At 45.4% G+C, this 18,114-nt stretch overlaps 1 protein-coding gene across 1 annotated transcript in view; it reads left to right on the top strand.

The window, feature by feature from the left end:
• NIPSNAP1 (nipsnap homolog 1) overlaps window positions 1-18,114 on the top strand; it is a 56,907-nt gene that overhangs the window by 12,963 nt on the left and 25,830 nt on the right. Inside the window, exons 2-3 of the mRNA XM_030219468.1 lie at window positions 10,267-10,391; window positions 16,462-16,507. Of these exons, the coding sequence (XP_030075328.1) occupies window positions 10,267-10,391; window positions 16,462-16,507 (171 nt within the window). The remainder of the gene's footprint in view (window positions 1-10,266; window positions 10,392-16,461; window positions 16,508-18,114) is intronic.

The following is an 18,114-nucleotide window of genomic DNA, read 5'->3' as shown; positions in this document are numbered from 1 at the left end:
TCGATTACATGGACTGCCCACTCGGATCATCAGTGACCGAGGGCCCCAATTTACATCTCACTTCTGGAGAACTTTGTGCACGGCCTTGGGGGTAGAGAATCATTTTTCATCCGCGTACCATCCTCAGACCAACGGCATGGTTGAGAGGATTAACCAAACCCTGAAAGGATTCTTACGAGCCTTTGTCAACCAACGACAGGATAACTGGGTTTCTCTACTTCCCTGGGCCGAATTCGCCTATAACCAAAGCGACCACTCATCCTCAGGGCAGTCCCCGTTCTTCCTGGTATATGGACGACATCCCCGGCTTCCAGGACCGTTTCCGGCTACCGCCATGAACCCGGCGGGGGATCAAGTCATAGCCGACCTACAAGAGGTCTGGCGGGTGGCTAGGGAACAATTACAGAAGGCCGCGATCAAGAACAAGATCTTTGCTGACCGCCATCGGCGGCCCGCCCCCGTGCTCCAACCAGGACAGAAAGTATGGTTAAGCACGAAACATCTGAGACTCCGAGGACCTTCCCAAAGACTGAGACCTCGGTATGTGGGGCCATATGCAATTCAAGAACGAATTGGGCCGGTAACGTATCGATTGCGGTTACCCGCCACTCTACGAGTACATAACGCCTTTCACATCTCGCTATTGAAGAGGTTCTGGGAGTCCGGGTGGCACCCACATCCAGCCCGAACCGAGGATCTCCAAGTGGTCCCGGACCCGGAGTACGAGGTAGGAGAGATTCTCGACTCAAAGTGGCGGCGAGGAAGACTGTATTATTTGTTAGCATGGAAATCTTATGGTCCCGAAGATAATTCCTGGGAACCCGTGGCTAATGTTCATGCTCCAGAACTGATCAAAGCCTTCCACGCCCGATATCCGTGCAAACCCGGGCCCCGGAGGAAGGGGTCTTCCGGGGAGGATACTGTCCCGTTCCGGGCCCTTACCTGCCGGTCCGCGGGCCGGGGCAGGAGGTTGGGGCTTCCGTGGGGTGCGGGGCGACGAGGGAAGGCTGCCACCGGGAGGGCCGCGACCACAAGTTGCTCCGAGGCCGGCGTTAGTTCTTCAGGATCGCCGGCCTCGGAGAAGGAGATCCGCCGGCCAAGATGGCGGCGCCGGCGTCGGCGTCCTCGCTGCAGCAGGACCAGCGAGGAGGCTCCGCCCACTTGCGCCGGATTGGCGCATCCACGAAGGAACTCTGCCCCTCAGACGGGAGAACCAATCCGGGGCCCACTGCCGGCTGGGACAGAGAGGATTGGTCCCAGCTGTTCTTCGGCCAGGACGAGCGGGGGATTTAAACGGAAGCACCGAAAGGATCCAGTGCTTCCGTTTTGTTGTTTGAAGCCATCCTGCTAGTCCCTTTCAGACTGTGCTGGTTCCTTGTTTCAGCTAGCCGTCCTGCTAGCTTCTTCCAAGCCTGTGTTTTGTTCCTCGTGACCGCTAGCCGTCCTGCTAGCTCCTTCCAAGCCTGTGTTTGCTCCTCGTGACAGCTAGCCGTCCTGCTAGCTCCATCCAAGACTGTGTTTTGTTCCTCGTGACAGCTAGCCGTCCTGCTAGCTCCTTCCAAGCCTGTGTTTGTTCCTCGTAACAGCTAGCCGTCCTGCTAGCTCCATCCAAGCCGGTGTTTGTTCCTCGTGACAGCTAGCCGTCCTGCTAGCTCCTTCCAAGCCTGTGTTTGTTCCTCGTAACAGCTAGCCGTCCTGCTAGCTCCATCCAAGCCTGTGTTTGTTCCTCGTGACAGCTAGCCGTCCTGCTAGCTCCATCCAAGCCTGTGTTTGTTCCTCGTGACAGCTAGCCGTCCTGCTAGCTCCATCCAAGACTGTGTTTTGTTCCTCGTGACAGCTAGCCGTCCTGCTAGCTCCTTCCAAGCCTGTGTTTGTTCCTCGTGACAGCTAGCCGTCCTGCTAGCCCCATCCAAGACTGTGTTTTGTTCCTCGTGTCAGCTAGCCGTCCTGCTAGCTCCTTCCTAGCCTGTGTTTGTTCCTCGTGACAGCTAGCCGTCCTGCTAGCTCCATCCAAGACTGTGTTTTGTCCCTCGTGCCAGCTAGCCGTCCTGCTAGCTCCTTCCAAGCCTGTGTTTGTTCCCCGTGACAGCTAGCCGTCCTGCTAGTTCCTTCCAAGACTGTGTTTGTTCCTCGTGGCAGCTAGGCGCCCTGCTAGCTATTTCCAAGACTGTGTTTGTTACTGCTCAGCTAGCCGCCCGGCTAGGTACGCTCACCAAGGACTCTGTATCCACAGCCAGCCAGGTCATCCGTCACCCCGTGGTTCCAGCAGTCCTGCTGGCCGCCCGCAGCTGGGGGCTCAACCCTCGGTGAACGGCGGTCGCCGCGGGTGAAGATTCGGGGTGCTCGGCTATTTCCTGGGCCTAGTGGAGCTCGGGAAAACTCGAGAGCTCACCAACACCAGAGTGACATCAGAGCCGCGACACTTGGGCAGGGATGGGTTCTCAGCACCTCTGGGTTTGAGGGTGCCCAGTCTCTGGCATATGGTCTTTTTCGTAGACCAAATGTATGTAGATGCACATGATAAATAGTTGTTATGGATATCCAGACAATCTGACTTTTTTTGTGGCCTTTGAAGATTGGATCAGACTCCACTTGGCTTCAGGGTCACTTTGTCATGGGGTTGGGAGGGAACAGTGTGGGGTCATAGCCTGAAAATCTTCAAGTCATAATGTTGGGAGTTCATGAAGGAAGTGTGAAGGGCTCTGGCAGAAACGATCCCAGAGTCTGGATGCTGGGAATATACATTTAGGTGCCTTAAAAATTTGAGTGCATACAAATTGTAATAAACCTATGAATTATCACATGTACAATTGATTTTTCTGTGTTAGAAAATTTTAATGCACATACATCGCCAAATTCTATAAAGCTGGCCATCCAAATTTACACTTACCCCCGGCTTCTATATATGGTGTCCACAACTGGACGCTGATCTAAGATGTGCACCCAACCAAATTGACTAAGGAGTTAATTAGTGCAAATAATTGACTGCTAATAGGTGCCAATTTCAACATCATGCTACACGCTATTCTATTATAATCTGCGCTGAAATCCCATCACATGTAACCCAAAAGGGGGTGTGGGCATGGGAGGTGGATCGTGGGCATTCCTAAAATGTGTGCTCAATGTTCTAGAGGACCCCCAAATTGGGTGCCAGGAATTACACCTGGTTCGCAGCAGGCATAAGGAGGCCAAGTGCCCAAATGCGGTGCCACAATCTGTACTCAACGCTGTTGAATAATGGACGCTCATCTTTGAGTGCCCATTGTAGAATAACATTGAGCATGCGATTTTTAAGTGCCATTTACTGACTATAGCCCTTAGTGCGTAAAGTTGCCCACGCAATTTACAGAAAAAGATCAATTATGTGCGCAACTGAATTCAATAATTGGAGTTAGCCAATTATTGGCTATAATTGACCTTAATTGGCAACAAGTAGTAGTAACACATGCAGCTTCCTTTAGTCACTATTCTGTAAGTTGCGTGCTCAAATCTCAGAGTGTGCAACTTCCAGGGATTGTGGCCATGGGAGAAGCATGGGCGGGTAAGGGGTGTGTCAGGCAGTTGGGCGCACATGTTATTGAATACTATCGTTTACACTAGCCTCTGAGCTGGCATAAGTTCTCGTGCTTAACATGAGGACATCCGTACAGATCTACTGTTATAGAATTCGTGCTCAGCGAGCATCAACCTGGTACCTAAATTTCAGCGCCATTTCTTGGAAGTTCCCCCAATATATGTGCGTGAAAAATGAATGTGCGAAACTAGCCAAAAACGCACCTGAAAACTGCAGATGTTTGATGCTGGGGTTTTAAAGTCCAAACTCAAACACTGAAAGGCTTCTTTGGCATGCAATTCAGCTGTTGTAGTTGTTTTTGCTCTTTGAATTTTAGGATGTTAATAAATGACCAGAGATTATTGCTGGCTTGTGGGGGGACAAAGGTCTTTGCAAGCAGAAAAAGTGCTTAATCTTCCCCTCTTAGGTGTATGTAATATTAAATGAATCGATGAGAAAAGTAACATTGTGCATCCATTTATTTACACAGGAGGGGAATGAGCTGGACTAATGAGGCAGAAATTGCACTGGTTTTAATTCTGCACAAATGTTTTGTTTAAGAAAGAACTAAAATGTACTCCAGCATTGCACGCACAGTACATCTTATTATTACAAGACATAACCCTCTTATTATTTTATCCATAACTTATTTTCATTTTTATTATCATCTTTCATTACGTTTCCCAATGTTTATACTTCTCTCTGAATGCAAGATATCATTTTTTCTATATGTGATATATTATCCATTTTTTATATTAAAAAAAACCCCCACCATTGTATGCTATTTTAACAGAATCATTATTATGTTTGATAACAATTATTTTACATTTTTATTACTCTTTCAATAGTATATTTTGAATATAGTTATTATTCACTTTGATACAAATTATAGCACAGTCTCATGTCATTTTGACAATAAACTTTGTTTATATTTTTTTTCTGGCTACCACATATGAATGTTTTCATAGTTGCCATTTCTCCAATGTGACACATTACATACATTTTGCATTTTATTACTTATATATTGTCTTGTATATTAATTTACATATCATAATTGTTTTACAAGTTTATCATACACACAGGGGTGTGCTGGTAAATTTTTAACAAAAGGCTCTTTCTCCGGACGTAGCCAGCTCCGCAGTTGGAAGGGCCAGGGGTGGCCGGGGGGTGGGGGGGAGCAACACTTGCCTCTCTCTCCTCCCTCCCTTCGTGCGGGCACTCTAGGCATACCTTTGCTGGCAACCAATAAATAGACTGCCACCACTCCCAACGTCTTGCTCTGAGCAGCATGCTGAAACTTCTCACACATGCTGTTGAAGTCCCAGCCTTCTGCTCAGAGCTGGAAACAAGGAGCGGGGAGCAGCAGCAGTCTATTTACGTGGCTGGCAGGGCTCAGCATCCCCACCAGCAAAGTAAAAGACAATTCAGCAGGGGGCCCAAGCCCACATTTTGGGAGCCAGTTGTTAAAGTAGCCATGGAGAGCCTTCTTTAACAACCGGCTCCCAAAATTCTTAAAAACTTAACAACCGGCTCTTGCAAGCCTGTGAGAGCCTGCTCCAGCACACCACTGCATACACATTGTCTTATATGGTATGTGTGAGAATGTATGTCCTTAGACTCCTGAAGCAGGCCTGTGGCCGAAACACAGATCTGTGTTGAGTCTAATGTTTAAATCTTTTTTATTGACTGAAAGAGCAATGCAAACCAACATTAACTTCCACATTAACATTGTACAAGTATCAATTAAAAAGAAAAAAAAAGAAAAAATAAAATCTTCTAACATTCCAGTCAATGAAGTTTTTCTTTTTATCCCCCCGCCCCCCCTCCCCTTCCCTAAACCCTCTGCTTTATAGTTCAACATTTTATTGTGACCATACATAATTCTCCATTTATTCATAATTCCCATTACATATTCATCCTCTTTCAATACCGTCCTCATTCCTATCTCTTATGGTCCCACTAAGAACAAATATTATAATATAAAAAAAAAAAAAAAAAATCTCCCTCTTTACAGTCTATTCAACAGGAAACTGCGGGCTCTTGAGGATAATGATTGTATGTACATTTCCCAGATTCCCAAAAACACCTTTCTTCTCTTGGGGGAAGATCCCACCACCCTTCTTTCCTGCAAAAGCAAGTCATATAATCGGTTTCTCCAGTGCCAATAATCTGGCGGCTCCTCTGTCATCCAGCCATTCAAAATAAGCTTCTTTCCCAGTATGCTGGCCTTGCGGATGAACTGCCGAGCCCCTTTCTGCGGAACTGCTAATGTTTCATATTGATCTAACAAGACCCCCAAGGGGGAAAACTGAATTTTATGCTGCAACACCTTTTCCAAGTATTGAGCTATTTGCCTCCAAAAATTTTGTATTTTGTAACAGTCCCATAAGTAGTGAAATAGCGTGCCCTCTCCCTGCCGACACTTAGAGCACAAAGGATCCGGGATCCCTCCCATATGGAATACCTGAGACTTGGCCATGTATGCTCTGTGTAAAATTCTATATTGACATTCTCTCAGATTTGCGTTTCCTGACAGTGAGGGTATTCGTGACACTAGCTTCCGAAAGTTAATTTGCAAATTAGGCTGTCTCAAATCTCTCGCCCACTTCTGTTGTATTTTGCCCGTCTCCTTCCCTCCTCCCCTGTGTTGAGTCTATAATAAAATGTATTTGTTTGACCCTGCTGTCCAAGTTTCTGGAGTCATTGGTCCACTTCCCACTCCTTCTTTTGTTTGTTGGTTCCGTGGGATTCTGTTGTTCATCCACCTAGGTGGATTACCCATCCTTGTCCAACTCATCCTATCAAATGCTTTCTCTGCACCCAACCCCACCAGCAGAGATGGATGACTTCTCTGATGACACCCAACCACTGCAGCTAAGACTTTATGAATATTGAAAACGCCTACCACCCGTGACAAACCCCTCCCATTCTTCCCCACAAATTGGAGAATAAAGTAAATCTGTAAAATCTTTGCCAGTAAATTGGTATCTAATTCAATAAAGAAATAGGGTGGTATGATTCCAACAACTGGTAGAACTCTGCTCCTGCAACCATCAGGGCCCGAGGTCTTACAGAGTCTAAACCCTCTAATGACCGTTTGAATTTATCCTGTGGTAATTGGTGCATTAAGGGCTTCCATATTAACTGAATCGAGACTCGGCAATTACACTGCTCATCTTGCATCAATTGCTCCATGGTCTCAATGTCATCGGCGTACATCCACTAAAAAAATGAGTCTTAGAAAATACTCCACTGTCTTTGCAACTTAAGTAGTAGCAATCTCCTCCATATCCTTTGCTATTGAAATAACTCTAATCCCAATCCAGGTCTTGGTAAGATTCGCTAATAACTTACCTGGCTTATTCCCAAAGCTATGCAGCTGATAATTGCGATACATTAACATTTTATAGAATTGCTCATGGATAAGTGAACTGAGACCTGTGTGGCTACTAGACTATCCTTATTAGAGGGGGGCAGACACCTAAGGTAGGCCATTTTAGCATTATTCACGGTGGCAAACTCTGCAGCAGCCCATCCACCATCTTGTCTTCACTGAACTTCCATCTGTCTTTGATCCTTTGATAATTTTTTTGAGCCTTAGACTCCGTGACTTAACCTGATTTCATAATATATCTGTCCATAAACTACTTGTCTGCTACTTAGAGAGGTAAAGGTCTTAAATTTCCTGTGGCCAAATGTGATGGGTTTGACTGGTAACAGGCCCTCAGAGCAGCTCAGACACATTCCCCTGCTCCTCTCACAGCATCACTCGGTCTCCCTGGAGAATTCATTCTTATAATGTGTAAAGATAAAGGTGTTCTAAAGATGAGGGGATTCTTCAAAACGCTGTAGAGTGATATGCTGCTTTTTCTCTTTCAGGAAAATGTTGTACTGGCAGTGATTACTGTAGAAACAATAGTCATTTCTGAAAGGTTTTTTCCATTATCTCTCTATATAAAAGGCAACACCAACGTTCTATGAAGCCTCCAGCCGGAAGTGTGAAGGGGGCGAGATATCCGGTTTCCCTATGAGTGTCTGCCCCGCCCTCTCTGTAACACAGTCAGTGAAGGAAAACAGCAGAGCACGAAATCAAATCGCTGGCTCTGTAACAGTGAAGGACTCAGAGGGGGGAGGGGAGAGAGGCCAGAGGGCAGGGACACACACACTCCCCCATGCACACATCTCTCTATATAAAAGGCAACACCAACGTTCTATGAAGCCTCCAGCCGGAAGTGTGAAGGGGGCGAGATATCCGGTTTCCCTATGAGTGTCTGCCCCGCCCTCTCTGTAACACAGTCAGTGAAGGAAAACAGCAGAGCACGAAATCAAATCCCTGGCTCTGTAACAGTGAAGGACTCAGAGGGGGGAGGGGAGAGAGGCCAGAGGGCAGGGACACACACACTCCCACATGCACACAGAAGAAAACATTGCTAGCCCCCGTTTCATTTGCATCAGAAACGGGGCTTTTTTACTAGTATGTAATAAAAGTGAGACAACTATCAGGCAACCAATTCATTGTGACATCACTGATGAGGTTGGCTGTTATTGGTGAGATGACGCATTATGACATCACAATAGCAGCTCTAGTGACCAGAGACTAAAACTCTTCACACTAAGGGGGGGGGGGGGGGGAGGGTATAGTTATCAATGTGCTACTATTAAGATGTGTTATTTTACCACTAACTCGTGTTATTTTAGCACAGGTCCCATTTTGTTTCAATGAGACCTAGATACAAATAACTGGGGTTAACAGTAAAATAACACATCTTAATGGTAATGTTGATAACTTCCTCTCTTAATTAAAGAAAAAAATGTCTCTAGAAATGGAAATCATTGCTATATGTAATAAAAGTGAGCCAAGTAGAGGGCAGCCAATTCATTGTGACATCACTGATGAGGTTGGCTCTTATTGGTGGACTGAGGCATTATGACATCACAATATCAGCTCTGGTTAGCAGAGACTGAAACTCTTCACACTAAGGAGGGAAGTTATGAACGTGGGCTGCTGTTAAGACGTGTTATTTCACCACTAACTCGTCCTATTTTAGCACAGGTCCCATTTTGTTTCAATGAGACCTAGATACAAATAACTGGGGTTAACAGTAAAATAACACATCTTAATGTAGCCCATGTTGATAACGTCCATCCTTATTAACGAAAATAGAAATGTCTCTAGAAATGGAAATCACTGCTATCTCTCTATATAAAAGGCAACACCAACGTTCTATGAAGCCTCCAGCCGGAAGTGTGAAGGGGGCGAGATATCCGGTTTCCCTATGAGTGTCTGCCCCGCCCTCTCTGTAACACAGTCAGTGAAGGAAAACAGCAGAGCACGAAATCAAATCGCTGGCTCTGTAACAGTGAAGGACTCAGAGGGGGGAGGGGAGAGAGGCCAGGGGGCAGGGACACACACACTCCCACATGCACACAGAAGAAAACATTGCTAGCCCCCATTTCATTTGCATCAGAAACGGGGCTTTTTTACTATCTCTCTATATAAAAGGCACCACCAACGTTCTATGAAGCCTCCAGCCGGAAGTGTGAAGGGGGCGAGATATCCGGTTTCCCTATGAGTGTCTGCCCCGCCCTCTCTGTAACACATGTCAGTGAAGGAAACCAGCAGAGCACGAAATCAAATCGCTGGCTCTGTAACAGTGAAGGACTCAGAGGGGGGAGGGGAGAGAGGCCAGAGGGCAGGGACACACACACTCCCACATGCACACAGAAGAAAACATTGCTAGCCCCCATTTCATTTGCATCAGAAACGGGGCTTTTTTACTATCTCTCTATATAAAAGGCACCACCAACGTTCTATGAAGCCTCCAGCCGGAAGTGTGAAGGGGGCGAGATATCCGGTTTCCCTATGAGTGTCTGCCCCGCCCTCTCTGTAACACAGTCAGTGAAGGAAAACAGCAGAGCACGAAATCAAATCGCTGGCTCTGTAACAGTGAAGGACTCAGAGGGGGGAGGGGAGAGAGGCCAGAGGGCAGGGACACACACACTCCCACATGCACACAGAAGAAAACATTGCTAGCCCCCATTTCATTTGCATCAGAAACGGGGCTTTTTTACTAGTAAACCATAAAATTGTACTGCTTTGTCACCCTCCTGTCTCCATGCATATCTCCCTGTCCCTCCTCCTGTCTCTCACCTATCCACCCCCACCCTGTTAGACTGTCACTGGAATGCTTTGATGTTTCACTTAAATATACTGTCATCTACCAACATTTGCTTATTTCCGATCTGAGAAGAAGGGCAACCTTCGAAAGCTAATCAAGTGGTTAGGGTGGTGGACTTTGGTCCTGGGGAACTGAGGAACTGAGTCTGATTCCCACTTCAGGCACAGGCAGCTCCTTGTGACTCTGGGCAAGTCACTTAACCCTCCATTGCCCCATGTAAGCCGCATTGAGCCTGCCTTGAGTGGGAAAGCGCGGGGTACAAATGTAACAAAAAAAAAAAAGGTATCATCTTATTTTCTCTTCCATGTTTTATTTTGTTTTATTTCTATTGATTACCTTTAAAAGTGGACTAACACGGCTACCACACACCTCTCCCACGTCATTGAAACTGTGTTTATGCTGGAAGGCATTATTTCACAACTGAAGAGATTTTGGAAACTCTGAGGTGACATTGTACTGAGTAGGTCCGATTCCTTTTCTTCTGTAGACCTGACCTGTGATTTTGGTGTTGACCTTTTGGCTTCTGTATTGCAGGGGCTACTCGAAAGACGATAGTAGCTGGTTTCGCTCCTTGTTTGTCCACAAGGTTGATCCCCGTAAGGATGCGCACTCTACCCTACTGGCAAAGAAAGAAACTAGAGGCCTGTACAAGATCCAGTGTGAGTTTTTCTGCATGTTATTCTACCTCTTGTCAGTGCAACTCAGTGCTAACAGTGGGCACTCTTATTTCAATACTGGGACGTGCACACATTTTACGTTTTTTTTTACAATAATGTGTATGTTGCTTTGACAACGTTTTAGACATATTTTCCTTCTGTTAAATATGTACTGATATATCTAGTGATATGCAGACGTTTTTATTACATTTGTCCATTTATCGTTTTGTTTACACAATTTTGTTTGAAATGCATGCTTTCACCTTTTTTAATGCGATGATTATACAGCTCTTCCGAAGTCATGCATAAGTACCTCTTCACATCAGTACATTTCGTTTTTATATTGTACCAATGATTACTGTTTTTCAGCAGTCGGTATGACACAATTTGCTGTATCCCCATGTCTGTTGTTACCTCACCTGCCTCATACTTTTCTATAACTCTCATCATTCATTTCCCACCTCCGCTTACTTAGCACCTTTATTTCTCATGCATTCCTATTCATTAATTTTCTCTACATTTTATCACTTACAGAACGACCATAAATTTTATATTGTCCATGCAACATCTTTTTTGTCTTTTGCCAGAGCCGGTGGTGGGAGGCAGGGATAGTGCTGGGCAGACTTATACGGTCTGTGCCAGAGCTGGTGGTGGGAGGCGGGACTGGTAGTTGGGAGGCGAGGATAGTGCTGGGCAGACTTATACGGTCTGTGCCCTGAAGAGGACAGTACAAATAAAAAAGTAGCACATATGAATTTATCTTCTTGGGCAGACTGGATGGACCGTGCAGGTCTTTTTTCTGCCGTCATCTACTATGTTACTATGTATCTCACCATCCGCTGCCCTTTCAGGACAGGGACTTGCACATTTCACTAGTTTGCTGATGCGTTTCAGTGAGCAACTGTCAGTCGTTCTCCTGCTGAAAGAAGCTTTGTAGAAAGGTGTGTGTACATGTAGTGATCTACAATGCAAAAAGGGCAAGAATGTTAAGTGTTACAACAGAGCAGGGGTCCTCAAGGTCTACAACCCAGCCTGGTTTTCAGGATTTCCACCATGAATATGTATGAGATCTATTTGCATTCAGGGCTTCAATTGCATTCAAATAGGTCTCATACATATTCATGGTGGAAAGCCTGAAATCCAGTCTGGGTTGTGGATCTCGAGGACCGGATTTGAGGATCCCTGCAATAGAGGGCAAGCTGATAGCTGGTTACTACTACTATTAGTACTAATACTAATCATACTACTACTACTAATAATACTGATGATAATCATAGTAACATAGTAACATAGTAGATGACGGCAGAAAAAGACCTGCACGGTCCATCCAGTCTGCCCAACAAGATAACTCATATTTGCTGCTTTTTGTGTATACCCTACTTTGATTTGTACCTGTGCTCTTCAGAGCACAGACCGTATATGTCTGCCCCACCTCCCAACCACCGGCTCTGGCACAGACCGTATAAGTCTGCCCCGCCTCCCGATCTTGACTAAGCTTCTGAGGATCCATTCCTTCGGCACAGGATTCCTTTATGCTTATCCCACGCATGTTTGAATTCCGTTACCATTTTCATTTCCACCACCTCCCGCGGGAGGGCATTCCAATCTTAGAAATTTCTTAGAAAATCTTAGAAAATTCCAAGTAACATACATGAGTGAATCTCTACATAAAGGCGGTTAATAAATCCCAATAAACAAATAAATAAAAACAGTGTTTAAAAATAACATATAACATAGAAATCTACACAGGCAATAAAAGCAAAACAGCGACAGAAAACTAAAACAGAAAATCATACAAAAACCCGCACAACTGGGAATGAATTACACAAACTTTCTCCTGCAACTGAGTAGAGGAGTGTGGTAGCCGTGTTAGTCCACTCTTAAGGTTATCAATAGAAATCAAACAAAATAAAATCATTTCTAAAGCGCTACAAGGTGCTTTACACAAACACATAAGAGATGGTCCCTGCTCAACAGAGCTTACAATCTATTCAACACAGACAACGGAATTAGGGCAGTGGTTCCCAATCCTGGTCCTGGAGGCACCCCAGCCAGTCAGGTTTTCAGGATACCCAAAATGAATATTCAGGAGAGAGATTTGCATGCACTGCCTCCACTGCATGCAAATCTCTCTCATGAATATGAGATAAACCATCCAAATCTAACAGGCCACCTCAACACAATCCTATTCTACAGACCCCCAGGGAAATGGCAAGACTCCCAAACACAATTCATGGATTTCATCTCGAATTCCTGCGTATCTTCCTCAAACATCCTCATACTAGGAGACATCAACTTACACCTAGAAGATGACACCTCATTAAGCACACGAGAGTTCAAAGAATTCCTAAAACTTTGGGATCTACAAGCACCTTACATGCAACCGACTCATGAAAAAGGACACACACTAGATATCATAACAAACAAATTCGAATCGGATTCAACCATCATGATCACGGACACAAGTTGGACACCTACACTATGGTCAGACCACCATAAAGCAAATGTCACTCTCTGCTGGCGAAAAACACACTTAAACACGACCAATAAACCCGAGCGAACAACATACACAACGAGAGGAAAAATAGACTCCGCGACATTCTGGCAACAAATCTACCAGTACGAATGGACAACAAACGCTGACACCATCCAATTCCTCCAAGAATGGGATGAGCTATGTACAACAACATTAGACAAAATCGCCCCAACCCAAACCAGAACATCACACAGGAAAAAAACAAACCCATGGTTCACCGAAGAGCTGAAAAAACTTAAAACACAAGTCAGGAAACTAGAACGAGCTTGGAACAAAAAGAAAGACGAACAAACACTAAACGACTGGAAACTACTTCGGAGAAAATACAAATACACCATAAAACAAACAAAAAGACAACACTACAAAACAATAATAGGACCAAATTACAAAGACACACATAAACTCTTCAGCCTTGTGAACAAACTGCTAGATACCACACCAGTTACAAATAACGGTGAAAATATACCAGACGTCGACAACCTTGCGAAGTACTTCAAGGAGAAAATCATACTATTACGACACAAAATACCCGCCAGTCCCATAGAATACGCCACTCTTCTAGACTGTCTGGACCCAGAAGAAGGAGCACACCCAGCAGACAGAACCTGGACCGAGTTCGAACCACTACCAGAAGACCTCATCTCTAAAACTCTCAAAAAATATGCCAAATCCAACTGCAAACTAGACGCATGCCCAAACAGCCTCATGAAATCAGCCCCTCAACAATTCACAACTGACCTAACGAATCATGTAAATTACATGTTACAAAATGGACTCTTCCCAAAAGAAAAAGGAAAAATCTTACTCACCCCAATTCCAAAAGATACAAAGAAAAACTTGAGCGAAATTACCAACTACAGACCAGTAGCATCCATACCACTAATAACCAAATTAACCGAAGGGATGGTAACCAAACAACTCACAAACTATCTAAACAAACACTCAATACTGCATGATGCCCAATCCGGATTCCGGTCGAACCATAGCACAGAAACAGTACTAGTCACCCTTATGACCAAATTTAAGCAAATAATAGCAACCGGGAACAATATACTCCTCCTACAATTTGACATGTCAAGCGCCTTTGACATGGTCGACCACGAAATCCTACTACACATACTTGAATACTTCGGCATTGGAGGAAATGTCCTAAGCTGGTTCAAGGGGTTCCTAACCCTGCGCTCGTATCAAGTTACATCACACTCAACCACGTCCAAGGCATGGATACCTGAATGTGGAGTTCCACAAGGATCACCTCTCTCACCAACTATTTTCAACCTAATGATGATCCCTCTAGCAAAACTCCTATCAAACCATAACCTCAATCCACATATATACGCTGATGATGTGACAATATATATCCCTTTCAAACAAGACATCAAAGAAATCTCCAACGAAATCAATCAAAGCCTACACATCATGAACACATGGGCAGACACATTCCGTCTGAAATTAAATGCAGAAAAAACTCAATGCCTGGTACTCACCTCCCTACACAACACCAACGAATTCAACGCGATAAACACAGCAAACCTAAACCTTCCAATCTCAGAAACGCTAAAAATCCTTGGAGTCACTATCGACCGCCACATAACACTGGAAACCCACGCAAACAACACAACTAAGAAGATGTTCTACTGCATGTGGAAACTGAAAAGGATAAGACCACTCTTCCCAAGATTCGTCTTTCGTAACCTAGTGCAATCCCTCGTCCTCAGCCATCTGGACTACTGCAACTCATTATACGCAGGCGGCAAAGAGCAAACACTGAGGAAACTTCAAACAGCCCAAAACACAGCAGCCAGACTCATCTTCGGAAAACCAAAATATGAAAGGGCAACACCACTACGAGAGAAACTACACTGGCTTCCACTGAAGGAACGCATCACCTTCAAGGTATGCACACTAGTCCACAAGATCATCTACGGCGAAGCCCCAGCATACATGTCCGAGTTGATTGACCTACCACCCAGAAATGCCAGGAGATCTTCCCGAACATACCTCAACCTCCATTTCCCTACTTTCAAGGGCGTGAAATACAAGACGCTACACGCGTCAACCTTTTCTCACACGAGCACGCAGCTTTGGAACTCACTGCCATGCAACTTAAGAGCGATCCACGAACAAGCATCCTTCCGCAGATTACTGAAGACCCACTTGTTTGAGACAACCTACGGAAAAAACCTAAACACATAGAGTCTACACTCACTTACATCAATGCATCACACATCCACTCAAGATCTCTCATTCCCCCCAATTCCACATAACTCATACATATACTTACAGGAATAGGTAAACCATGTGCCTATATGTCTTAACACTGCCCTTAAACTTCCTATTATCTCCTCCCAAAGTCTCCCTGTTGATGTCCCATTGTGATATTCCTAATGATAATTTGATTATCTCGCATAACTTGTACAATGTAACCCATAACCAATTTGTATCAACTGTATTCTCTTTATTCAAATCTTATTGTAAGCCACACTGAGCCCGCAAAGAGGTGGGAAAATGTGGGATACAAATGCAAACAATAAATAAATAAACCACTGGATTAAGGGGAATTATTTATTGTGGGAATGATTAAAACAACTTAGGTATTGAACAGATTGATAAGGGGTTAAGAATTAAAAGCAGCCTCAAAAAGGTGGGCTTTTACCCTGAATTAGAATAGGGTTAGGGATGGAGCATGATGCGTCGGCTCAGGAAGTCTATTGATCACTCACCAGATACCCTGCGCCAGTGGCGTTCCTAGGGTGGCTGACATCTGGGGCGGATCGCCGATGGACACCCCCCGGATGCATTTTTACCTGCTGGGGGGGGGGGGGGTGCCGCGCGCCTGTCTGCTTCGCTCGTTCCATGCTCCCCCTGCCCCGGAACAGGAAGTAACCTGTTCCGGGGCAGAGGGAGCATGGAACGAGTGGAGCAGACAGGCGCGCGGCACCCCCCCCAGCGGTGTGCACCCGGGGCAGACCGCACCCACCGCCCCCCCCCCCTAGGAATGCCACTGCGTGGGGCTGTGGAGGCCTAACCCCCCCCAAAAAAATTTTCCTCTGGGCCCCTGGTTTTGCTGGCAGGGGTCCCCAACCCCCGCCAGCTGAAACGATGTCCAACGCCGGTCTCTGGCCCTGCTCTGTCTTCCCCTCACGTCCAGCACGCTCCTTTTAGTGAAACTGAGCACGCTCAATTTCACTAAAAGGAGCATGCAGGATGTAAGGGGAAGACAGAGCAGGGCAGGCAATGCCACGGCACCAGAGACCGGCGCTGGACAACACTTGAGCTGGCAGGGGTTGGGGACCCCCGCCAGCCAAGGTGTTTGCTTCGGCAGTGGGTGGGGAGCAGTAGGGCAGTGGGAGAGAGTGGCGGGGCAGCAGACCAAAATGTGCCCCCTCCCACCGCTAGGTCTGGCTACGCTGCTGCCCTGCGCTAGGTATAACTGCTGTTTTTGTGCCCTCAGCTAAGGCCCAGGCTGCTGGAGCGGAGATTCTAGGTGTCGGTTCCCTTTCTGTTATGACTCATTTCTTTTGTTTCTTCTTCCAGTTCACAACGTGAAACCCGAATGCCTGGATGCTTACAACAGTCTGACGTGAGTCTCTGTTCACACTCTGTGCGTGGTAGAAGCTTATCTGGGCTCCCGTGTAGCAGAACTTGCCGGCAGGAACTAGTCAGGGGCCCTCTCTCAACCTGGGCCCCAGAGATCCATAATCCAGGCCAGGGAGGCTATGTCCAAGTCCTGTCTTTACAAGAACAAAGTAGACTCATTACAGGAGATCATCGGACAAAGGCTGTTATTTTAGAAACCCTATTCATGATTCGCATACTTGGTAACGTAGTAGATGATGGCAGATAAAGACCTGTATGGTCCATCCAGTCTGCCCAACAAGATAAACGTTTTGCTTTTTCGAAAGTGGTTACATTTGCTATTCAGATTTGGGACGTGTAGCACAAAATGTCCAAAGTCCGACTTAGACATCGTATCAAAAATTCCCCCTCCATGTAACTTTCTAAGTCTAAGTGGTTTGAAATTACACCTCTATCAGGCTCATTTTCAAAAGAGAAAAATGTCCAAAAAGTGACATTGGACATTTATCTCACAAAGACGTCCAAATCAGTATTTTCGAAACCTATTTTTAGACGTCTTTTTCTCTGAAGTCCGTCAGAAGGACGTCTAAATCTCAAGGGGGCGTGCCAGGGGTGTGTGTGTTCAAGGCGGGACTTGGGTGTTCCTAAGAGTTAGACGTCTTTCAGCCATAATGAAACAAAACAAAAACTTGGACGTTTTGAGCTAGACCTACCTGTTTTTATAAAAAATAGCTGCATTGGGAATTGAACCCACTTCCCCAGGATCAACGTCTGCTGCACTAGCCACTAGGCTACTCCTCTACTCCACACAAGAGGTGTCCCAAATGACCACTGGAGGGAATCGGGGATCACTTCCTCTTACTCCCCTAAATCACAAAACATGTTTCCAAACAGCATTTTCAAAAGGAAAAGATAGACCCTTTTTTTTTTTTTTAGAAAATGACCTTTCCTGTTCTGATTTTGGATGTTTTACAAAAAAACGTCCAAATTCAGACTTAGATGTCATATCCAAAAATGCCCCTTGTGCATTTGACTTGCCCAAAGTCACAAGGAGCAGGCAGTGGGAATTGAACCCATGTTGCCAGGATCAAAGCCCGCTGCACTAACCATTAAGCCACTCCTCCTCTGTTTTGGACGTCTTTTGTTTGAAAATGAACCAAAACCAAAAAGGACGTTCAAATCACAAGACATCCATAGCATTTTAGAACACAAAATATAGATGCCCATTTTCAAGTCCTTACTCAAGGCCCATCTCTTCTCCCTTGCTTTTGGCGCCTAACCACCTTCCCATTCCTGATACCTACACTTACATAGTTTTTACCTCTAGATTGTAAGCTCTCTTGAGCAGGGACTGTCCTTCCCCATGTTTTAAACTTGTACAGCGCTGCGTAACCCTGGCAGCGCTATAGAAATGCTAAGTAGTAGTAGTAGTAGTAGATGTCTATCTTTTTCGAAAATGACCTTCTTTCCTGTTCAGAATTTGGACATTTTTGTAAATGTCCAAATTCTGATTTAGACATTCTATCGAAAATGCCCCTCCACGTGACTTAACCCAAGGTCACAAGGACTACAGCTTTATACTGCTTATGAATACGTAATAGAAGAATATAG

This window comes from Microcaecilia unicolor, chromosome 11 (genome assembly GCF_901765095.1).
Source record: "Microcaecilia unicolor chromosome 11, aMicUni1.1, whole genome shotgun sequence".
NCBI classification, from domain to species: Eukaryota; Metazoa; Chordata; class Amphibia; order Gymnophiona; family Siphonopidae; genus Microcaecilia; species Microcaecilia unicolor.
The sequence above is the reverse complement of the archived record's forward strand: the minus strand, read 5'-3'. Positions and strand labels throughout refer to the sequence as shown.